Source organism: Empidonax traillii, unplaced genomic scaffold (genome assembly GCF_003031625.1).
Source record: "Empidonax traillii isolate 1590-97213 ecotype Southwest subspecies unplaced genomic scaffold, ASM303162v1 scaffold163:size1593379, whole genome shotgun sequence".
In the NCBI taxonomy this organism is placed as follows: Eukaryota; Metazoa; Chordata; class Aves; order Passeriformes; family Tyrannidae; genus Empidonax; species Empidonax traillii.
The window spans coordinates 1,498,703-1,523,703 of record NW_020955356.1 but is presented as its reverse complement, the minus strand read 5'-3'; the positions used below and the strand labels follow the sequence as shown (position 1 = coordinate 1,523,703).

Here is a 25,001-nt window from a genome sequence, read left to right as displayed (position 1 = left end):
TTCTGAAGAACTACAGAACCTAGACATTTTTAAAAAGAGAAAACAGGCCAGTCTGCTGTGATCTGTGCTCAGATGAAAAGATATATTGCTATGATCAAATACTGAAATGTTTACATTTCAGTGATATGAATCTGCCCAGCAAATCTTTCCATTACAGAGTAGAATATTTTATGCTTCTGAGAAGTAAATTGTGTCCAGTAATTTCAGCCAACTGGATCCACACAAGGAACACTACAAAGCTAAAGGATTTAGTCATGCTTCTCCAACATTGCATCTGGTTAGGAAGAGAACCCAGAACCCAATCAGAGGTAGAACTAAAAGATTTAAGAAGCAAAGTTACCTCATTAACCCTTGTGCTGGCAGGACTCATCCAGCTACACCTTGCCAGAGCTTCCTAAGCCTCTTGGAAACTCTGAACTCTTGGGCCAGAAGTCCCAACAGCCTTGTAGGCTTGGCACCACAAACTAGGCAGGATCTTTACACCTTGGTCCAGCTTTGCAACAGGGCTTTGTGTGGGGACTTTTTGTTTGTTTTTGTTTTGTTTGTTTTTATTTGGTGACAAAGGATTCTGGGATTAGTTGCTCTACTTGAAAAATATTCATACTCTCCATTGTCCTTAGTGAACAGTACTTTAGTAACAAATTATAGTAATCTGAAAACTCTGAAGGCAACAAAACAGCGGACAGCATTTCCTTTGGCACCTTCAGGAGGTTCCTCTACCACTTCAAGGATGACATTCTTACAGACATAAATGTTGTTTGCTCTAATTACAGAGACATTTCAAAAAAACCTGCACAGAAAAAGCAGAAAATTTTATACCAAGTTGCATGTATGCAGGAAATCTTGTAAACTAGGAAGAAAACCCAAGGTCTCACCAGTATTCTCAAGCAGGTTTTAAATAGGTAGATGAATTGCCAAAGGTATCAATTTTCTCTCCTAGAAAATAAATCACCAGCAATTTGAGTTTTATGAATGGCCTCAAGTCAAATAATTACAACAGTAGTAAAATAATAATGCATGATTTCAAAATCCTAGAATTAGAGTCACTATTCTGAAATGAAATTATTCACATGTCAATTGTCTTACATAAATAATAGAACTTGACCTCTCAGATTTTAGGAAAAGGAAAATTAGAAGATGCAGATTGTTTTCCTGCTAGAACTGAAGCCTTTCTTCCCCCAGTTTTAGCATTTAGAAATCCTGGTACTTCTTAACATGGCACATTGTTCCTGGAAAGGAATACTGAACAAGAGATACTTTAGAAAATGATTACAAACAACTACAATTTATAGGACTGATTGGTCTGAGCAACAAAAGCTCAGTCTCATGGAACAAATAAATCAAAATGGAAGGCATATGATTTGATAACTTAAAGGACCACACAGACCTCTTGATCCCGCAGAGGCATCGATGCTGTGACAATGGCGAAGGCTAATGCAAAGACATGCTAAGCCTAATCTAACAAATTCTTTCCTTAACATCGTTTTAAGTAATACTTGGGCTCAGGAGGCAGAGTACTTAAACCCTCCTCAGAAGACAAGGCACTGAGTATCTCAGGTAAATGCACCACCTCGTGCAGCAGGATCATACCATATTCCGTACTCCAAACTGGCAGAAGCTTGGTAACAGATAGAAAAGAGTTGAACACAGGTGAGTAGATAATGCCCACAGCAGGATTTAAAGTCCCTTCCGCTTCCCTGAAGCCAGTACTTCTTTAAAAGGCATATTCATTTAACAACAATTCCCAAGTGTTTCTTGAGCATTAAACCTCTGCATATCCAGAGAGTGTAAGGGCCAAGTCCTTCTGCAATAAAATTATCTTAACTTGTATCCACACAGTGCCACTTGACAAAGGCTGACTGGAGAACTGCTCCATTTTATTATGGCATTTAAGAGTGCAACATTTATTTTGCTTTGTACTGGAAAGAAAAATAAAATTAAATCTTTCTATCCTTCTGACCATTCATCATGGATGCCAAAGTTGTTTTTACTGTCAAACTCTTTCATGATAACAACACCAGATAAGTTTTGGCTCCTGAGTTGCTGCATTTTATAGCTTTTAAAATTAATTTCGTTCTGATGGAATGAAAACAAAATCTTTTTAACTTGTATTACAAAATAGAATTCTATTGACACACAGACTGAGAAGGTTTGGCTTTAAAATGACTAACTGTACTTTTGAGAAAGCCTAATCTTTCTGATGGTGTTGTATCAAAACCTATACACTTCCACACATATAGGTAATTTTTAATTATATGTTTCCACAAGAAACCAAAAGGCTTCCTTAAAAACACTCTTGACTAGCATTATTTTTCAAACCTTTTTCTTTAGTGACACATATCCTGGTTGCTACTGAGTTTGCTTTTCTTCAGATGCCAGACAACTCACAAGAGCTTGTACTTGGGTGAAAATATTCCTTGCCACATGCAGTGGGTTGATCCTGGCTGGACTAGTAGACCTGAACAATGTAATCAAGGTATTAAAAATGGGTAGCTGAGGAGCTCTTTGGATTATGAATGCTGACTTTAACCAACTCCCGGAGAATAAGGGCAGTTTTAAAGTAAATAAAAGAAAACATCACACCAACACTTAAAAAAAGGGAAGTTAGAATAACATATGTACTGGCAATGTAATGCTAATCATTGCAGAACACCAGAGGAGATATTTCCCTAATTTCCTAATGGAGGATTCAATAAACAATAAATAAAAGGAGAGTAAAATAACGATCAATTCAATTATTTTCTTTTTGGAAAAAAAATAATGTGCCCTTTTCACAAAGAGAAGAGCTCTCTATGGCAAGACTGCAATTCTATTTTAAACAGAAAATATGATAGAGTAAAAAACAATTTCTTAAGTATTCTTTGAAAATTGATGTAGAAAATGGTGACAAAGATTAAAATTCATTAACTGACAGATATAAAAATGCAATTACAAAGAGTCATCATCAAGCAGGTGAGTTTCTTGTGGGGTTAGAAGCATACGACATACTGAAAATACTCTATTTAAAAGTTTGTCAGTCATTTGGGAAATGTTATAATCTCTTCAAGACAAAAAAAACATGGGAGATAAAAAGAATGTAGTAGAAAACTCATTCATACAAAGAAATCTGGTCATAGTAGTTAGTATAGTGCAAAAAGTAGTATGATTTGGTTTTGTTAAATTACAAGGCTTAAATCTCAGAAGGAAGAAAACAGCTCAAATTTTCAGGTTGGACCACCTGTAAAGCAGTAACTTGGTGAAGGACGCATTGGTCAAGGATGAGCCTATTGATTCAAAACTTGCTCTCAATGCAAGGAAGCAGCAAAGATAATTTAGGCAATCTACAGATTCGTATACAGTGATCTACCAAACAGGAGTACATCCATTATGTTGTGCTTGTATTTGACATTTATTCAACAAAAACATAAAGTCCACTGGGTGTTCACAATTAAATAAAAATAGTGATTTGTAAATATCTGTTAGAGAAGATTCACATATTTAGGAATTAGGAAAAAACCAAAAGAAATTGATTACACATTGTTAAATAAGGAGAAAAATTAAGGGACAATTTGAACACAATCTCAAATCTTCAACACAGAGAAGGAAAGATTAATTGCATGATTTTATTTAATTTAGTAAACAAGGCTAAAAGCCATACATTAAAAAATAAATTTAGAGTGAAATTAAAACTGTATTTTATCAGGAAAGGTCTTCCTGAGAAATAAATTAAATCATAGCATATTCTCAACTGTTTTTAACCATTAAGGAAAAAAAATCCAATCTTGATTTGAAAAATTTCAATACACAGATTATTCTGGAAAAAAAATACTGTGACCTGTGGTACAGGTCATGATAGTCTCTTCTGCCAATCAAATCCATCTACTAATTTCACAGACCATAAAAGAAAGCAGTGACAGCAACACTGGTAATAAATCCAGCTCTTGGGTTATAGTGTTTAGAAATTTTTTCAGTAGCCTTTCTCACTCAAAAAGAAAAATCAAAACAATCTAGCGATCTTATTTTGTGCATATATATATATGTGTATATATATATATATATATATATATTTATTTATTTATTTGATGTTGTAGCATTCACTATGGTCTCTTGGAAACCCAGATCATATTCACACTTAAAAAACAAGTCTGAAGTTTTACACCTAACCAGAAAAGTTAACTCTCTGAGAAATGGCATAATTCTTGTACAGCAGAACAGTGTAAACTGTAAGAATGTAAGCCTACAATACCAGGCATTTATCAAGCCCTTCTCAGCATAGACTGAGAAAAACACAGAGTGTATTGAGTCAGCTTTTTCACAGCTCTGTGATCTTGCAGGGGAAAGAAAGATAAAGAGGAGAAAAAAAAAAAGCATCACTAAAGACAGGGTGTAGGCTTAAAACCCAAGAAAAATAAAATAATTTGCTGGAAACTTTCAACTACACCTCAACTACACTTCCACTACATTTGAGATCCAAAGCCTAGAGAGTCCATTTACCTTTTCCTTTCTAATACAAATGCTTATTCAATCACCTCCTCCTCTCATTTCCTGCAAGTTAGGGAATTCACTGCTGTTATAGACTTCACTCCACTTGTGTAATGGCCTCTCCCCCTGGGTTGTACCCATCTTTTCTATTTAAAGCATGCTTTCACTCTTCCACAGCATACTATACAGAGCCTAGAACAAGATGAATTTACTCCTGTAGACTTGCCCAGGCGTTTTTCTAACCTGTATTCATCTATACTTGCCCTCATCGAATCTTAAGTCTAGTAAGGATTACTGGAGTGTGGTGCACACTGCTCATGCTGCCTCCTGTCCTCGAAATGCAGGACACATCGTAGATTAGGAGCTGGAAAATACTTATTTACAACTGATTTATTCTGCTTCAGTCTCACTGAATTCCAGGATGAGAATGGGATATGATTCATATTTGGCACCTGATCTGATTATATTTTTCGGTTTGACAACTTTAGGTAGGAGCCTTGCTGTAAGAAACCAGACTTAATACATCAATTCTTGACAGGGAGTGGAATAAAGATTAATATTTTTAATCACAATCAAGCCTTTTTGGTTACACAGGATGACTTGTCCCAGAGATGAGCCAGAACAGCATGGAAGGATGCTGCTGGTTAAAAGATTTTCGTTTTCCTGGCTTCAAGGACATGTTTTGAAAGCAGTGTTCTGGGAGCCACAGCTAAATAAAAACTGCTCTTGTCTCTGCCACTTATGCCTTTTTTCTCTTTCCGTGACCCTTTATTCCAAGCATCTTGGCTTATATGACAGAAGCACAAAACTCTTTCACATCTCTTTCCCTTCTGTCCCTCCCTCTCTCATGGTCATGACCCTTATTCCACTGTCCATTTCCAGCAACATCATCTACTTCCAATCTTCTCAAATGAAGGGGCCACATGAGGATCCATCTTCTTTCATAATCACCTTGGTACTACTTCTCAGCTCCAGCTTGTTCCCTTACTAGTATGGGACATGATTCCTTCTCAGAATTTCCTGAGTAACATAAAGGTAACTTTCTTGACCCTCTCCCAGTGAATCCAACAAAACTGGAAAATAACTCTTACAAGAAAAAGTAAAAAAAAAATCTTTCCAATCCACACAACTGCTGAATTCAATCTCACCAGAATTTTGAAGGGGAGTAAAAAATAAAAGACATCAGCGTCATGAACAATCTAGTGTGGAAAATTTAGGCTTGACTAGATTTTCAAAATTCAAAATTTGGAAAGTAAAATACTATCATATTTAGTAGCAGTAAAGTACCTTCATGACACATGACATTAACAGAAAACTGACGACACATGATATTATTAACCTTAAAAGAAAACTGACAAAACAAACGGGTAAATATCAATAAAAGATACATAACTTGCTTATAAAATGCATATATTATTAGTTTCAGGTCTTGTCTGTTGGAAAAACTGTACATGAAAAATTATGAAGTCTGTTGATATTTTAAAGAAAGTATAACAGTTTCCCTCCAATGTATAAGGAAAAAAATTATTTCCACAGCATCTTTATGACAGAATTGGCCCATCATCATTGAATTAAATGCTGGAATTACCAATCAGGACTCCTACCCATAGCAAGTCACGTAATGGTCAGAAAAGCTGTTAGACACCTAATTCTCCTGGATTTGGAAATTTTTTAGCTACATATTCGTAAACACTGCTATGATCTTCTTCACTTTGAATAAAAAGAGGGATATGAAATACAATACAGTAAGATGATAGAAACCCTGAAGGGAAATAATTTAGAACAGAAAACAGGAATTATTTTAATATGATATGTCATTAGCTTGCAATATATCATGAACAGTTTGTTAAAGTTTCTTGACTTGTAGGCAGGCACTGCAGACTGCTGCATTGAGATTTATTAAAAACCCCTGCATTTCAGTAGATGAAAAGCACAAGACCAATGACATGGGTAACAATGGTACTATTAATACCATTAATAATCACATTACTATGCACATCATTAGTCCCAAATTCACACATATGTACATGTCATACGTTCAAAGACCACTGGACATCAGGAATGTCATTTACAGGCTCTCTAAGAAATGAACGAGCACTTGTGGCAATGACAGTTTGTTGAATCCTGCCACAGAGAGAACTGTAAGTGGTGATGGTAGAAATGCTCCTATCAGAACTTTTCACAACCCTGTGTTCCGTGCCAATTTGGTATTCTTTTATCTTTGTTGCAGTGAAAGCTTTGAATGCACAAACTGCACATAGAATCTATGTGAATGCTCAGGAGCAAATTCTGCCCAGAGAGGCAGGATCTTAATGGTGTGGCAACACGATCAATCTTTTAATTCACTACAGCCTGAACGGAAACTGAGTCCAAGCAAAAGGTCAGAACAGGCATTTTATATTCTCTGTTAAAGGAGAGGAGGAAAAAAATGTCTTTGAGGGGTAAAGTAAGTAGCTAATGAGACACAGCACTGACAGCTGGAATTTAATAAGTATCCACTTCACAAGGAAAATTGCTCTTAGTAATTAAATACAGGTATCATACAAAGCTTCTGCTTAGAGCTAGACTTCAAAATCCTTCTGTCAGTAGGACTGAAGAGGTTTTACATACCAGGTAATATAAGAGTGAGTTTGCCTGGGAGGCTAGTCCTAAATGAAGAGGGTTAATTGCATAAAATTCACAGTCATGTCAGTGGTAAATAATTCCAAAGGGACTTGTTTAGACAGTAGCCTGGCATTACTGAAAAACAGACCGCAACTAAAAAGACCTGTTATAAAGTCCACCAAAACCTGAGACACATAAAAAGTTTATTGGTCATTGCAGAAATAAAATGCAAACAAGATCTTTTTAGAGGGATCCAAAATTCTTTATGCTCCAGGTCTGCAGGACCATAAAACTCTACCTGAGAAAATTTTAAACAATCTTCTAATTAATCGCAGGATTTTATAGCCTCTCACAAGCTGTAAGTAAAACATTAACAAGGCAGGAGGAAGCCCTCTTTGTACTAGGCATGATTCCAAACCCCGTTGACATATCCCACTAGAGAAACCAGATTAGACTGTAACATCAAACAGATAATAATGGATAGTAGCACACAGAATGAATTGTGTTTCATTGAGAGGATTGCATTCCCATAAAGGAAGGTGTAAGTCTCTAAATTACTGGGAGCATCTGAGAGACCAGAGTCTGACTGGTTTTCTGTAATTTGAGACATCACCATGAAAATATGACCATATAATATATCCTTGAATAATAAAACTCTTACCCCTGAAAAGACATCTTGATCATCACTTAACCAACAGAACACTATTGGTATCACAAAACAAAGCCCAGTTTAAGTATGTAGATGGTTGAATATTTTTAGCAACTAAATACAATAGATTTGCATTTACTCAGGAATGCATAACACAACCACACAGCTGTATTTACTTCAGTGTAAAAGAGCACTGACTCTATAATACATGTTTTGACCTACCTCGTAGTACATAGGCCCATCCTTAACCTTTTTTCCCTTTTGACTCCCACATTCTGTGATCTGCAAGTAAATAAAGCATTCTCCTGTGAGAAGATTTTATCTTTACATAGATTATTTTTCTCATTATTACCTTTTGCAAACACTACATTTACACTCCAAAACAGTGAGGAACCATCTTATGGTACCCCTGCACCTTAAGGAGGGAGTTTTTGTGATTGGCACCTTGAAGAAAAGTCTGTAACAAAACTTCATCACATCCCTTCATTACAAGGAGCAGAGCAGCTTATACAGTAAGCTTTTCTTTTTCCATTTTTAACTCCTGTGAATTAGGGAAATGAAGCTGGTGAAAGGTGTAGAGTGTAAGTCATACGAGGAGCAGCTGAGGGAGCTGGAGAAATTTTTTTTCTCGGGGGTGACCTTATTGCTCTCTGTAACTACCTGAAAGGAGGTTTCAGCAAGGTGGAGGATGGACTCTTCTTCCAGGTAACCAGCAATAGAACAACAGGAAATGGCCTCAAGTTCTCCAGGGGAGGTTTGGGTTGAACATCAGGAAGAATTTCTTCACTGAAAGGGGTGTCAAGCATTGGAACAGGCTGCCGAGGGAGATAGTGGAGTCACCATCCCTGAAGTGTTCAAGAAATGACTGGACGTGGCACTCAGTGCCATTGCCTAGCTGGTGTGGTGGTTTTTGTCAAAGGCTGGACTCGATGACCCTGGAGGTCTTTTAAAACCTTAATGATTCTGTGAACTAGTGTAATTTTTGAAACTTCCACAGAGTAATTTATCATTACCACAGGCCAAAGAAGGCAGTACCTAGAAGTGAGATCTGGAGTTTGGTTTATTATTAAAAGTTACTTTCTTGGTATACCTGTCTGAAAATGTCTTCATGGGTTATTACGCTGAAGAGCTTTCGCTGTGGCACCCGCACAGCCATAGACAGGGCCCGAGTGTGGATTTCATCCTCAGTCTTGGTCCCAACAACGAAAGCGATGCTAGGCTTCCAGTCATCCTACGTTCCAAAATAAAAATTTTAAGGTATTAAAACTCAAGTGAAGAAAAGTGCTTCTCTGCAGTTTGAAAAAGTAATCCTGCAGAGATGGCTTTATGTCTCTCTAAGACATACTAAACATCACTGTATTAATCATACCGAAATAAACTGAAAACGCACATACTACTTTGCCCCAATTCTTTCTGCCATCAGGTGGCAGCATTATGCTACGGAAAACACAAATGCCTACAAACAGCTTCTACAAACTTTGTCAAACTCTTACAGTAACAAAGTAATATCAAATGAGTATGGTATGATGTAATTATATGTACATGTCCCATTTTTTTAACCACAGAATATTCAGAAAAACAAAAAAGGATAGAAAGATCACCTGGGTCATCAAGTGAAACTGCAAGTAGCTCGTCTAAAAGGGCCCCTGCAGCACCATACATCATGAACTTCCTTGATGTTTTACTGTAGCACAAAATGAACCTCAAGTTTTTAAAATTACAACGTGCTGGAGAGTGCAAAAACATCACTGATGCTCTAGGAGCATGCAAACACCATGCAATTTGTGAGAGGAGAGTGCCCAGCTGACCTGGGGCAGCAGGCATTGTTTAATGGAGAGACAGAAGGAGCAATGGCCCATGTGGGGACTGTAACTCCTCCTGCCTAAAGCTGAAAGATAGCTACCAGTGCACAGCACTAAAAAAGAGCTCTGGATAGTCCAATATTATCATCAAAGTTGTCATTGTATAGTTGCCAAGAGTTGGACAGAAAAACAGAGAGGATTTAGGTGCCCATGTTTGTGTGCAAATAATTTTCTAGGCTCTCAGAACTGAGACTGAAATGCCCTCATCTGGCAGTATCCTGGTGCTCCCAGGGCTCACCAGCAGAGAAGAGTCTCTAGAACAACCACTCACCTGTGACATGAGCTAATGGAGGAACTGATATCACTACACTGTCCTCTTAAGTAAGGACCGCTAGGAGAGGGGAACAAAGTTCAGTCAGTCTCACAGACAGACGGTGACAGCACAAGAGCAGCAAGCGTCAGGAATGTCAGGTTCTACTCAGGATGCTAGGGTAAGCATGGTCCAGCAGCAAAACATAGTCCAATCCCACAGCTTCCTGCTGCTTTTCAGATATGCAAAGAAATCTCCATCAGATAAAGTCCTAAAACCTCTGCCTTAGGCCTTCTTCACTTCCTCCTTAAAAATGGTATCTTGGTGCCCATAAATTAAACTTATTAGCATCGATTAAAATCACCCTGCAACAAAGTCTCTGAAACTTCTTTCCTGTAGTCCTGTCTCTTCTTGATTTTTCCACCTCTTGGCCACAGCTGTCCCTTGTTAATTTCTCCTTCCATTTCCACTCTTTTGCTCCTCATCTGAGTTCCACTACTTCTCTTAAAGCTTACCACACTTGTGTCTTATTCCCCTAGCTCTTGCTCTCTGTCTCCTTGTCCAGCTCGTCTCTAGCTTCATTATCTGATACCACTTCCAGCTTTCCCATCTTCAGATTCCACACCCCCCCCCAATCCTTATTCTCTAGCCCCTATAATAATTCCCAGGCACTCTCATAATTACAGTTGAGCAATGAGACTCTTCTTCACAAAGGCATAATAAAGCCTTTGCAAGAGGAAAGAAAATTTTCCTGATTTTCACTGTGGTGCCCACCTTCACAGCAGCCTGTGACAAAGCACCAAAGCAAACCATCCTGTTTGTGCAAAACGAATTTTCTAGAAAAAAAAATGGGACTTAGCTAAACAAAATTACCCAACACAGTATTTTTGTTATCCAAACAAAAATTATCTTTTGGTGTGCCTCATTTTCTCCTCCCTGAAAATGCTCTGCTTCAAAGAAACAAGCTAATAAAGCTCCTTCACAGAACAGCTATGAGAATATTAATAGCATATGCAAAACACTGACTAATATATTTAAAATAAAATACATGGAATGAGGCTCTACAAGATATCTGATCAGGTAGTGAAAATTATAACCCCGATTTACTTAATTCTACAGAAGTATATGCAGCTGGATACAAGGTCTTTTGCACAAAAATTTAAACATTATTAGAGACAGCCTATACCTCCCTAGTGCAAAATGAAGAAAAAAAAATTATTTTTCTAAGAAAAAGTGCAACACCTGGGAATTGGAGCTAGATAAATATCAGAAGTAGCTATACACACTTAACAGGGAATAATGATCCAGACTTCCCAAAGTCATTATTAGCATGGCATCTATTTCTAGACTGATCAATACTGAAGCCCTTAAAGATCATTTTTCAGAAAAGCTGCACACTGAGAACAGCAACTGAAGTCAGAAAGAACAGTGAGTGTGCAGTGTTAGTATATAGTTTAAGGTATTTAATTGATTATACTCTTTTCTGACCTTAAAAATTAATATTTTTGCAATACTGCCTTTATATGATCAATCCTGTAACAGTACCCATAATGTTCAAGGCACTGAAAGGACAGAGAAGAAACAGACCCTGCTTCTACAGCTCACCACCTAAAATCACAACATAAAAATGAGAAGGAAAAGTAGTAAAATGTATATGGTTACTTTGAAAATATTTTCTCCCTCAATACACAACTGCTCCTCTACTTAGTTTAATTCTTTCAAATGTTATAGTATGTTATAGTAGAAGTGAGACCTGAGTAAGGATCTGAAAGAGGATAGATTAGTGACCCTAAGGCTACCCCAAAGAGGTTCCTAGCCTAAAGAACTGGATAGAGAAAACCATAAAAAATAATTACTGGAAAAGCATGGAAACAGTCTAGAGAGGCTGCCATTGAGAATACAACAAGCACTACAAAGTGTGAACAAAGAAGACCAAAATGCAGAAAGTAGATATCCTACAGAATCAACAACACTGATTCAAATTTGAATAAAAAAATTGAAGCTGGAAATATAGCATTGGTAACTGAACACAAGGAAACAATCTGAAACAAGCTCCAATTAAGAGGAGGCCAGATCGCTTTCACTGTAAAACATCCAGTGACAATCATTGTCACAAATGACATTGTCCTCCTGGTTTTAAAACTCTTGGCCACATCAAGAATTGAAATGCATCAGCATCTCTCTCAGTGTTAGAAATAATCACCTATGGGGAAAACTTCTATGTCCCTCAGTTGAAGGGGCACCAAGCCTAGCAAGATCCACCTAACTCTGAAAGCTCCCATGTAAGTATCTAGCAGTTTTGCAAAATCCTTGTTTTCATAAAACACAGAAGGTCTTATCTTCTTCTGATTTTATTCTCAAGCCTCCATGTGTTCCTCTGTAATGTGATTTTTTTTAAACTGCTAAAAAAGAGTACACATAGCTTACATATCTTATTCATCACAGCAGTATTTGAATAGCATAGGTATATTAAGAAAACCTCTAACTCCAATTCACACTGAAGAAAAAAGAAGATGTAGCACACCTTAATTTTTTTTCCTTTTTAAACATATCTTGTTTTTTCTGCTTCATTGCCTAGATACAAAAGTTCTAGTGAAGACATTTGAACATTGGAACAAGTCAGGCATATTGTTTGTTTTTTCAGTACCATTTTCTAGATCTCTTTGCGAGGAAAAGCATCAAGCACCCACCTCCCCCATTTCCAGGCATTCTGAGTATCTGTCATTATGCATTGCCACTTATTCTTGTGGTATCTAATGTTACAGGGTTTGCTGGGGTTTTTTGTTTTGGTTTTTTTGGGGGGGGAGGGGAGGGGGAAGGAGGAGTGTTTGTCTTATTTAATTGTTTGTTTTCCTTAGGCCTACAACTAGTAGGTTCATTTCACTCCAGTAGAATTTCAAACTTGCCTGTAATGGCTGAGGAGAAACATTTGAAAACTCAAACTCCAAACATCTGAGCACCAAACAGCAAGAGTTCTTTAATCTTCTGATTTTTACATAATACTTCAGAAACAATGAAATTTATTAGTGATTTATGAATAATTAGAACAATAATAACTCCAGCATTTTTTACTTTCAACAATGAGGGAGCTTGTAAATCAGGAAATACTGCTGGCATTACTGGGAAAGGTCTTTTATCACCAGTTTTGTAGTCCTAACATAGTGACTGTGTAGGACATCACTGCTAAGAAATCTGCGTGTCCATTTTCATTGTCTGCTAAGTGACACACCCATTTTTCTAATGGCTTCTGTTTTTAAGGGTCTGAGCTTTTGCTGTATTACCTGGGCAGGTTAGAGAATATCAAAGCTCAAAGGAATGCTGATTTTTCTCTGAAGGGGAAGGAGTGTGAATAGCAATCAAAAGTGGTGCCATCCTATTCAGAACATTTTTAATGGCTTTACAAGATTTAAATTCAGTTCAATTTTCAGGCCCTGGAATGCCAGTAAAAAGGGAAAAAACCACACAGATTGAAAGTTAGTACAGAATATGGCTTCCAATTGCTATACTATTAATAAGAACAAATAATAGATGACAGTTATTTCAATTAAGGGCTTATTTGCCCAGAATTCTCTTTTCACTTAGCAAATATTAGCCTTCAGCTACTTAACACATGAGAAATTTAAAACTACTCAAGAATCTTAATTTATTTTTTGTAATTTAATTCTATAGTGAACCCAATTAAAATAGATGATAAATATCTGAAGGCAAATAAAGTTTGCAGCTCCATGATCTTCAGCATAGCACATTAGAAACGAGAAAGATGTATATAAACTATACTGTAAGGCTCTGGAAAATCCATATTTCCTCTGTACATGTTTTCATGTTGTGTGTTTGCCAGTTTTCACAGCGCATTTAGTAGAAGTAATTATTTGGTTAGTAAATACCATTTAAATCATATTTTACTTAACATACCCGTCCATAAAAGTCTTAACAGCACTGGTAAAATGACTCTTTTACATAGATGGAACTAATAAAATAGTGTAAGTCATAAACACACATTAAAATGTGAAATTTCATCACTCAGTCTATCTGGTACAATTTAAAACCAGTTCTAATAAATTCCCTTTGACTCCACTAAACAGAAAGAATATTTTCTGAAGTGATACCAGTAAAAGATTTAAAAAATTTTTACATATGAACTATGAGGAGAGACATTTGTTTACTTGCTAGGAGTTCCTGTCATCTCCCAAATAATTTCAGATTCATATGGTATATCACATAGAACACTGAGGATGAGTAAGAAATAAGTTTTGTGCACTTTGTCCGGTGAAATCTACAATTCAACTTGCTCAGTATTCTTTTACAGGATGCTTTTATATATTCAAGTTTAAACCTTGTATGCTATATGATTAGTGGGGTAAGGTGGGCAGGGCGAGGGATAGTGCGGTTGGACTACTTGCAGAATGAGATTTGATTTTTAAAAATCATGTTTATCCTTGAATAAAAAAACCCTATGTGATTAAGTAGTTAAGACATTCAATGCTCTCCGTGTTCAAGAGGAAGAAATTAAATTTGGCAGCAGTGTGATACTTGTGTCAAAGAAGTGCTTTTACAGAGCACATTTATTTACATTAAGTACACCCACATTCTGCCACGCTTGATGAATCTTGGTTCACACATGCCCAGAAGAGATTCACTGGCATTTGACACTTTTGCATAGAATATGCTCTTGCCCGTGACTGTAAGACCTGAACATACTGCATATTCCTGCAGCAAGAAAATTTCAGTGGCTGCCCAGCACCTCAGAAGCCTGAGCTTAAGCTGGCTGCAGCAAGGAGACTGTTTGTTTCCATGTTCCCAAGGCTCTGCCTGTGAAAAGCAACACAGAGAAAGTGAAATTATCTGAACTGGAACAGAAGGTAGTTGGACAATACCAGAACTATGGAAAAAAGGAATCTTTATTCAGCCCCCATGGGTATAGGCATTACGGTAATCTTTAATTAGGTGATCACGTACTTTTTCCTACAAAATTCTTGCCCCATTCAGTGAACATTCAACATTTTTTTTCCATCTGCCTCAATGTGTGGTCCTGAATAATAACAATTTTGACATTTCCTAAATTTTGAGCATTTTATTTCCTACCTTTAAAAATACTGCAATATAATGGTTTGCATTCAAGAAATGCAATAAATTACATGTAGAGGCAGCAGAGTACACAAAGCACTTTGTTCAGTGAATTCACTGCACAATATCCACAACTACAATAAACACTACCATAAAAAAAAAAAAAAAATCACTAATTGGCACCTTGCTATTAAGCGTGGGAGAAAGGTCAGGAAATGAGTAGCTGATGGAGATTGAACCTCCAACCCATTCTTATGGTTCAGGGAGGTTCTCCTAGGGTCGGGATAAGATTCACAAGCACGAAAGGGCTCAAGTGCCTTTGAACTTTACCAAAAAATGTACATTCTAGGGAAAAAGGGGAAACAAGAGCCTAAACTCAGTAGCTTAATTCAAAAAATGATCTTGTTTGGCTAAACTTGTACTACAGGGTGACTACCAAATAAAAGCAAATAAATATTGAAGAGATTTCTGGACATCTGCAGCATTTTTGGGAAAAACAATTATCCTGTTTAAAAGCCTCTTTCTGAATTCAGAGTTCCTCATATTTAACCAGAGGTGCTAGCATGTGAAAAAAAAAAAAAAAAAAAAAAAAAAAAAAAAAAAAAAACAACCCACAACAAAAAACCGAAAACACAAACCCACAGCAAGAGAAACAAAAAACTGCTTCACGTTTTTAATAGGGCACAACAGGAATCCACAAAACAAGAAAGCCACGGAAGCAATTTGTCTCACTTGTAGAAGCAGTGCTAGATAAACACATGCGAGATAAATATTATTGTTTGCTAAACTACCACCCTATTTTGAAACCAAATTCTCTCCTCCAAGTCAAGATTTATGAGAATTACATTGCTTACACAGAACCTGGAAACCTAAATATGCCTTTAGATCCTCACACTCTGTAAAAGAAAGAAAAATAAAAAGAAAAAAAGAGTGCCTTTTAGCTGCACACACTCAGGCAGGAAAATTACAGCCTCACATTTTCAACGCTAGAGTTAATGCTGTGTCAGCACCTCCATCAAACCTCGTTGTTCAGCAGTTTATAAAAAGTTCACTCCGAGCCGAAACTTGGCACCCAGAGCCCAGAAAGGAAAGTGCCGAGGAGAAGCAAATAAACCCGCTGTGCCGCCGCTCGGTGGCGGGGCGGGGGGAAAGGGGGGCAGCTCGGCCGCATCGCGGGGCGACCCCGGGTACCGCTGGGAGCCTCCGCCAGCCGCGCTGCGACCACCAGGGCAGGGCAGCGCATCCCCCCCACCACCTCCTTCCCACCGCGCCGCCGGCTCTGCCCCTCCGCTGCCTTCACCTCCTCGAAGGGGGCGGACACCAGCTCGGCCTCCCAGCTGGGGAGCTCGGAGGGTCGGCGCACCGGAGAGTCGCGGGCGGACTTGGGCCGCTTGGGGCCCATGGCGGTGCGGGCGGGCGGGCGGCAGGAGGAGTCCCCGTCGGACCCACGCGTCGCCCTGGCGACCGGTCCCGCGGGGCGGCGCCTGCCGGGCAGGAGAGCTCCCGTGCCCGGCGGGGCCGGCTGGGGCATTGTTCCTACCAGGAAAGGCTCAGGGAGGTGGGCTTGTTCAGCTTCGACAAGAGGCGATCTCATCCACGTGTATAAATACCTAAAGGGGTAGTGGTGTCAAGAGGATGGAGCTAGGCATTAAGAGAACAGGCAGTGAACAAGAAACTGATCCAGAGGAAGTTCCACATGGACATGAAGAACTTTTTTACCACATGGGTGACCATGCACTGAAGCAGATTGCCCAAAGAGGTTGTGGAGTCTCCTTCACTGGAGATATCCCAGAACCATCTGCACCCAACCCTGTGCCATGTGCTCTGTGACGACCCTGCTTAGGCAGGGAGGTTAGACCAGATGACCCGCTGTGGTCCTTTCCAACCTGATCGATTCTGTGGAATTCTTGGAGGGCTTTCAGGTGCTTTCTCTCATAATTTTTGAGATGAGCTGCCCAGAGGAGAGGCATTACTAAGGCTGTGTGGGAAGTGTTGGGTCTGCATATGTTCATACAGCCACCAAGTGACATGTCACATCCCCAGGGCCACATAGCAGCACCCACTGCAGCTCTCCATGTGCCTGGGGAGGAGGGCAAAGGAGTGATCCCCAGCCACGGCACTGGAGCGTGACCTGAGCAGCGAGGTGGGGGGTCAGCCAGGTGTGGGCAGCCAGGCCTGCTCCCAGGCCCAAGTGGCTCTCCAAATACTACCATATGTTACAGCACTGGGACCAGAAGGGGAGAGAGAGGCACAGTTGGGAGAAAGCAGGAGAGCTGCCAAGATAAAGAATTCATTACAGAGGAGTCATGTCGTGATCTCACACTGGAGACGAGTGAAATATTCTGTGTGATTTAACATTTGGTGAAAATACCCCAAACCACATGCTGCCCTTCCCCCACCCCCTAATACCGACCAGGGTTGCTCAGAGCCTCCAAATCTTTATTTTATTTTCGTCAGAGCTTAAAACCCTGCTGTGCAGCACATTACTGCTTTAGTCAGGATTTCATTCTGGGATGACACTGACCTAGTGTGTGTGCTGTATAAAGCACCTTTTATTACCTGGGTTTAGTGAAGAAATAGGAATTCAATTTCATAGGGGATGTAACAGGCAAGTTACATCAAGCAATATCATCTAAGTTGGCAGAAGGGTATCCTCCCCATGTTTGCAGATAGTGATGCAGTTGATAACATGGAAAAGCATCACAGTAGATTTGCTAACACCCACAAACATTTTTCCCCACCCTGTTTTTTGGCTAATGTCCATTTTTTTTTCCCCTGAGGTTTTCTTTTGTTGTCCAGAAAAAAAAATAAAAAAAAAATCACACCTCAGTTGTTCACAGAAAAAGGCAGAGGGACATTCCCTCCGTACTCTTGTTCTTCACTAAAATCTTGAGTACATAACCTGTGCCTGCTGAGGTGCACTGAAACAGCCTGGAAAGGAGGAATAGGGCAGGATCACCAGCTGATATAGCAGAACAGTACAGAGGTTTGGTATGGAATGCACAGATAATGGTGCCAAATATCCTAATTATGAACTTCAGATTTTTCATCACTGAGTTTTCAGGACTGAATATAAGCTTTAGGAGGATTGACAGGAGAGGGTTGCACGCATGGATCTGGATGGTATAGCTGGAAATAAGCACTAATGTGATGTCAGTGGGAGAGGACAACTGCTTAATTATACCCACACCTAGATCTATATGCACAAGATTGTTAGGAGAGTTAAAAACCAACAAGACTGATGTCAGCCTGCAAACAGCTCTGAGAATAGAAACAATTGCAGTGAGAATCATGAACTGGCCTGTTTATGTCTATTGTGTGTTTGCTTGATTCATAAGGATTATTTGAAGGAAATTGTTTTGTTCTGCTGCTCACTGCCTTAGTAAATGCATCTAGATAACTTGTTTATTGTTGGATGTTGTAGCAGATAGCAAGTTAAGCTCAAGTAGGACAGCTGATCACTGGGAGCTTATACAAATTCATTTAAAATTACTTCCACCACTCTCCCAAACAAAGCAGAGGAAGAAATTATTAACTATTACAAAGGGGCCTAGCATATAGGGCTAAATATATATAACCTAAAATGGGTTATCCAACAGTGTAGTCAGCTGAAGATGTCTGTTTGGCTGCTTGTCCCTGTCCATTCCATTGTGCTGCCAAAGATGCTGGTAGGCCAAGCTGTAAACCAGATCACTGAAACCCCCTTGATTACATCCTACAACAGACAGACAAACCAAGAATACTGGGAAACTACAGCCTTTGTTTCCTCCAAATGGTCTGGACTGCAAAATACCCAGCTGCATGTTTTGCAGCTGAGCCATTTGAAAATCTTCAGCTTCCTTCTGATAACTAAAAGATCAAGTTGCTGTAATCTTAAAACTTGTGTTAGCAAAACTGAATGTAATTCAACTATACTGGTAAGCCACTTATGAGAAGAATAGACAAATTAAGGATCCAGAGAGACAACACACAATTTGGGGTACCTTCTGGGAAAAAAAAAAAAAAAAAAAGGAAAGTGCAGATATAAGCTCAGTATTTCCAAGTAATGAAATTAGGTCTACTGTTAACGCAAGAGTTAATGGGTCTATCTATAATGACTTGGTGTCTGAGAAGAATATTTATGGCAAGATTTTCATGGAGAATGGTAACCTAAAAATCATAATCAGCCTTTTATTGTCTGGCTTATTGAAAAACATCATTTGTAAAATACACCAATGGAGTATCCTAAGGCATGAATTTACAATAAAATGAAATTCTGAATAATACTCAGTGTAAATAAAACATAGCATACCTTTCCCTGGGAGAGGGGTTAACAAGCCTGTGTATTCTGAATTTATACAGCAGAATAAGAAAGCATACATGCATACATGATTAATACTGTGGAGTAGCTAGACACAATAACATGCTCCTGTGCCCACATTTTCATTTTTAGTAATAATATAGAAGGAACATTTAAAAATTAGGTATACTTTTTTACCTCCACCAAGAAGAAGGAACGTTAGTTGCCTTTTATTTTACAGTGACTTAAAGAAGATTTGCACTTACTTGTTATTCAGTAAAGTGCGGGGAGTAGACAGACATTACTAGTTGTACACGTCATTTTTTCTCTACTTGATATTTCCTGAAAGACTACAGTTGAGTAAGAAATTAGTAAAGGTTTTGGATCTTAATAATTAAAGCCTGATAGAGTGAGGGGGGAATTAAAAAAAAAAAAAATGCTTAAGTGCTTATTTTAAATGCTTGAGAAATATTTGGAAAAAATGATCTTTTCAGTAAGAACCATCAACTTTTCACCCTCAGCTGAGAAGTGAGCAAAGAGTCCTCTTCGCTTGAGTTCTTAAGAGCACAGTTAATTGCTTTATATTGCTTTCATAAGATCTAAATGTTTCTGAAAGGGGGAGGCTTCCTGAATTACGACTTCAAAAAGCAGTTTCTGTTTTAGAAAACTTTTCAGAAAGGTGGTCTAGAACAGCTAACATGGCCTTCAGCATACAGAGGAAAAGCCCTTAATTTTCTTTATATTTCTAAAAGAAGATGAAAGGTATCAAAAAAAAAAGTAAAGGTATACTTCTCCCACTCTTCCCTCCTCTCCACACCCCACAAGAGAACACAGCTCAGTCCTTTTTCCCCTCAGAAAGGATGAAGAGGAAGAACATAAAACTCATTTTGCTTTCCTTTCCAGTTTCATAACACTGCAGTATCTGGGCCGGGAACAGCTTTCGCTTGAAGTTTGCAACCCCCCACGACACAACCATCACACAAGTTACACACATTTGACAACTACAGCATGTGTTTCCACAGCCTGCCTGAACTCTCACATACGAAGTTGGATGGAGGAGCTCTTTGCCTACAGTTGCTGCTCTGGCCACCAAATGATTATTTATAATTTACTTCTCAGTCTCTAGATTCATTTATATAATTTGCATAAAGCTTCCCACATGGACTGCATTGGCCTCATGGATGTGGACCAAATATCTGTTTTGGCTTTACGCTCTAAAGAGCTTATTTCTGCATCAGTAAATTATAAGTACATGTGCCGTGAAAGGGACAAAGGTTAAGGTGAGTGTAAATACATTAATACACTCCCCTTCTGAATATGACATAGTGCACTTATATTTTTTCTAGTGCCAAAGGTCAATAATTTCCTAATTAGACTGAATTCTAATCATAATGAAACAATAAAATGAACTCTCCTTCTCAGAGTGTAATGGGCCTTCCTAATAAGGTAAGGGTTGCTAGATGCTTGCTGAACTGTGAGAACGTGCGGGGATGTTCAGAGAGAAAGGGAACAGCTGAATTGTAAAGACAGTGCAATTCAGACAAGTCCATTTGCCACATGGCAAGTCTTACCCTCCAATGCTGGGCCACTCTATGCACAAATCAATAGACCTAACCTATTTAAGCCTGTCTGTCTAATAATGCAGCCAAAACGCAAAGCAAGTGGTAGATACTCCCTTCTTCCTCCAGCATTTAGTGAGTACCTGGCCAGTCATTGTTTTTTCCTTCACTCAGATATTTCCAGTCAAGCTGCATTATAAATGTAAGTAGCCTCTGTTGTTTATCACTAGCATAATATACAAAACAGATCAAACTTTCTTTATATATACAAATAAAGTTTGTATTTAAAAGTCTCCACCAAATTTGTTTTACTGGGAAAAAAAACAAAAACAAAAATACACAAAACTTTCAAGGCCCAATATTTAATTTTGGAAAAGATGCTTTCATAGTCTGCTCTCCCACGTATATGCATGTGTGAGAAGAATGCTTTTTCCTCTCTATAGCCAATGGCATAAGGATTCCTGGCAAAGCTCAAAATGAAATCTATTATCATGTCAGTAAAATGACTTCCAAATTCCAGCTGGATGCTCTGCAATAGTCTCTTTAAAGAAAGACTCCCTTTGCATTTGGTGTTGTAGTTCTACTGTCTCTAGGTAACTGAGTTTTGGAAGCAGTTCAGTGCTGCCAGTCAGCAAAAAAATTCTTAATTCAGATATCTCAGGCTTTATTCCTGCCCTTTTCCAAAACAGATGACAAGTTTTTATTCTTCTCCCCAAAGTACTAAATTCAAAGAAAACATTCTCCTACCCTTCAAGAAAGCTAAAGTTCCCACCTCCACTCCATTCTCTTACACTTCCAAGTCCTATATCATTGCATGCTTTCTTCTGGCACAGAAGGAGTAGTTTCCCTAAGATTATGAGGCCCTACATGCAGATCTGCTTCTGCATCTCTCTCACTCCTACCACCAAGAAAGGGAGACTTACACAGTAGTGCTGAGCATTAACCACTAACCTTTCTCAACAGAAAAACGAAGCAAATTTTAAATAAGTGGGATGTGAAGCATTATGACATTACTGGTGCAAAAACAAAAGTGCTTCTAATCCATTAAAAACAAATATTAACACCATGTAGGGTAAACAAACTTAAGCTGTATGCCAGGGTTTGTAATGAAAATATTGATGATAAGAGGGGGAAAAACTTGGCGCATTTGTTTATTTTTTAAACCTCAAGAGATTCTTTATAAAAATACATGCAAGCTGTACTGGAATTAAAATAACTAAATGGCTAAAGGCATAATTCTTTGACCGTGATAGCCTAATTCTGTGAACTCATAGTTGGATAGTAGTTAACTGAATTTTCTAATGGTAATGTCTAATTGCAGAATAACTAAATTGCCACATTATATATTATTCTGAAACTGTTTATTCAGCTTTAATTCCCCTTCCTTTATTTCTAACCTATTTTCTGGAGCACATATACTCCCCAGTAGACCTAGTTAAGTGAGTAGGTTTTGGAAAGAAGGACATGGAGTAATGACTATTTCCCATTCTATTTTCACACTTCTCTCTCTTGTCTAAAAACTGCCTTATAGAACAGTCATTATTAAACTCTCCAGCTAGGATTATATCCCAGCAGAACATCATGCCTTTCTATATCAGCCATTAATCCTTTACTTTTCCATAAACCTGAAGTGTAATTACTATCTCCTTACATCAGACTAGAAAAACATTCTGTGCTTTTCTCTTCCCCACCTGCATCATCCCTACTTCACAAACTTTTCTTATTCTGCATCTCTAAAATTCAAACTGAACCCCAACCTGTGTCACCAGACTGTAGCACCATAGAGTCAACACCAGCACTACCCAACAGGAACACATCTTCCACTAGCATCTCTCTCCTGCCAGTCCTTGCTTTTAAATGCAGCTGGGATACACCTGCCAAGCACCCCATTCTGTGAAATCCTAACACAGTGCTCCAATGAAAGTGTTTATGCAGGTGTAGTCCTCTCCCTCATCAGCTGTGCTGGAGTGACTCCTCTCTTGCACTTCACTGAGCACCCCACTACCACCATTTCCACAGTAAAAGAATATGGGAAGGCTGGGTACTGGCAATAGTTAATTAGATGAGTATATAAACTAAAATTTGGTGAGTCATCCTATAGGAGCTCCTATAGATAATTTCAGAATTTACTTATTCCTGAAAGCATCAGGATCTAGCCCTGAACCTATGTAGCATCCTCTGCAACTGTTGTAGCCCCAGCTGTTACTGGGAATAGCACATTTAGAACTAGGTGATGGGGATGAGCAGGCAATTAGCAGTCTCTGCCTGCCAGGGCCTCATCTTACACCCTCCTATCAAGATAGTGAGAGATGGAAAGTATTATGAATGTGGCTTACCTTCGTGGAAACATCTGTAATAGAGTATTATTCTTCAGCTTCTTTGGATAAATACTGTGCAGTTATGTAAAGTAACCACAAGATAAGACAGTTTCCTGCCCCCCCCCTCCCTCCCCCACAAAGTCCACATATGTATCATTTGTGCGAGATTTTAGTGAGTCTTAACAATATGGGAAGTTGAAAGAATTTGCGCTGTCTTTGTTTCTGCAAATCACAGCAAAACCAAGGCTCTGCCAGATTGTGTGCATTTCTTAAATTACCTATCTGAAGGAGAGCAGATTTAATTTAAAATTCTCAAAAAAGTAATTATTTAAAGATCAAATTAAATAATTTTAGAAAAGGTAAAAAATATTTTAATTCCTATCAGATTCTAACATCTGCTTTAATGTAAAAGCTCCACGTATTACTGACAGATGTTGTATAATAAATAAAAGCTGCAAAGAAGATTTTCTAACACTTTATCATCAACATTGTATAGCTTCTGCCAGAGCCAGCCATTCATGTGGATTCAGTAAGTTTTAAGCAAATAAAACGCAGCAAGTGTTTACATTATGTCATTACGGAGATCGAGTTCAAAAGGATTTCTAATTAGCACTTTTCTTAGTTAACAAACTGTGTTAGCTCTAATTCCCCTCAGTCACATTCCTTAGTTCACACTAAGAGCAGTCAAAATGAAAAAGCAGGCCTTTTTCCATCTCTCTGCATCTCATTACTTCAGACAAAGCAAAACATTTACTGTGGCAGAGCTGCAAAATGTGGAGGGCCATTAATGAAAAAGGTACACTAGTTAGCTAAAATCTGGCCATGCTCCCAGTGTATTGACTTACCTGCATGAGTGCTTTCAGGTCATGCCATCCTTAATGGTTATTTTGTATCCCATGATTTTTAAGAGTGGTCCTAGTCAGCATTTAGAAATAACGTGGAGACATTTGAGATAAACAGCTGAACTTGGCAGTTTGGCCCAGTGTACAGGCTATAGTGTCTAAAGCCTAATTGTCAAATACACAGATATATTTGGAGTATGCAAACATTGTAAAGTCATTGTGACTGTCTGTCATCAGGTATGTCAAAGTAGGACTGTGAGCAAAATGAAACAAAGCAGAATTTCTTAGTTTTCTTTAAAATATATGTTAAATGCCAACAGAAAGCTTTTTTTTTTTTTTTGGCAGAAAACATCTTCTTTCACTTGCTTTGCTTTTCTTCATCATCCCACAGAATCCTCTGATGACTAAACAATAATAATATAAAGAAAACATTGATGAATTAGTTATTTTTACTGCAAATCCCTGTCAGTAAACCTTGAGCGCCGTTCCTACCAGTGTGGATCAATGAAGTACAACTTGTCTGGCTTCCACTTATACAAAACTCTGACATTTGCAAGATTTAATTGAGCTTTTTTTTTTTTTTTTTTTTTTTTTTTTTTTTTTTTTGATTTGCAACACCAAATATTGCTTTCCAGGACAGAAAGTGAATGAACTGAAATTGAAAGTCTGTCTTCTGTTCTAATGATGCTTAGACAACACTAGAAATACAGAGCTATGCCACCAAGAAGTGTCAGAGTTTGGATGGAATAAAAGGCTACTTTGAAAATTAATCACTCCTAGAGTAGTTTTCATTTCAGAGGTGATGGAATTCTATTTCGGAGATAACATCGCTTTTGCATAAAAGGTTCAGGCATCACTTTATGTTGCTTTTTAGAGCTTACTACTTGGGATTCTAAGCTGGAGCAAATGCATCTCTGCTGTTTTGGGACAGTAAGCTAGCTGTGGGAAAAGCTGATCAGTTCTGAACCAAGGAAATTATTGACTAGTAAAGCTCAACACTTACCTCATTCAGACCTTGCCATCAGAGTTCAAGTAATTCTAGATGCTTTGAACAAAGAGGCCAAGGCTCTGATCCGTAGGCACTTAGCTCCCCAGATACCTTGAATGATCTGA

General features: G+C 38.4%; 1 protein-coding gene across 2 annotated transcripts in view; it reads right to left on the bottom strand.

Moving 5' to 3' along the window:
- The window catches only part of SPAG17 (sperm associated antigen 17), an 85,867-nt gene extending 69,544 nt beyond the window's left edge, over positions 1–16,323 (bottom strand). The window contains exons 1-3 of one of the 2 annotated variants that reach the window (XM_027885265.1): positions 16,191–16,323; positions 8,805–8,945; positions 7,937–7,996 (exon numbers count right to left, since the gene is read on the bottom strand). In XM_027885265.1, coding sequence (XP_027741066.1) covers positions 7,937–7,996; positions 8,805–8,945; positions 16,191–16,292 — 303 coding nt within the window. In that variant the 5' untranslated portion in view covers positions 16,293–16,323. Of the gene's footprint in view, positions 1–7,936; positions 7,997–8,804; positions 8,946–15,900; positions 16,037–16,190 lie in introns of those variants that run through there. The other variant, XM_027885266.1, reaches the window with a different exon arrangement.
- Positions 16,324–25,001: the final 8,678 nt, after the last annotated feature.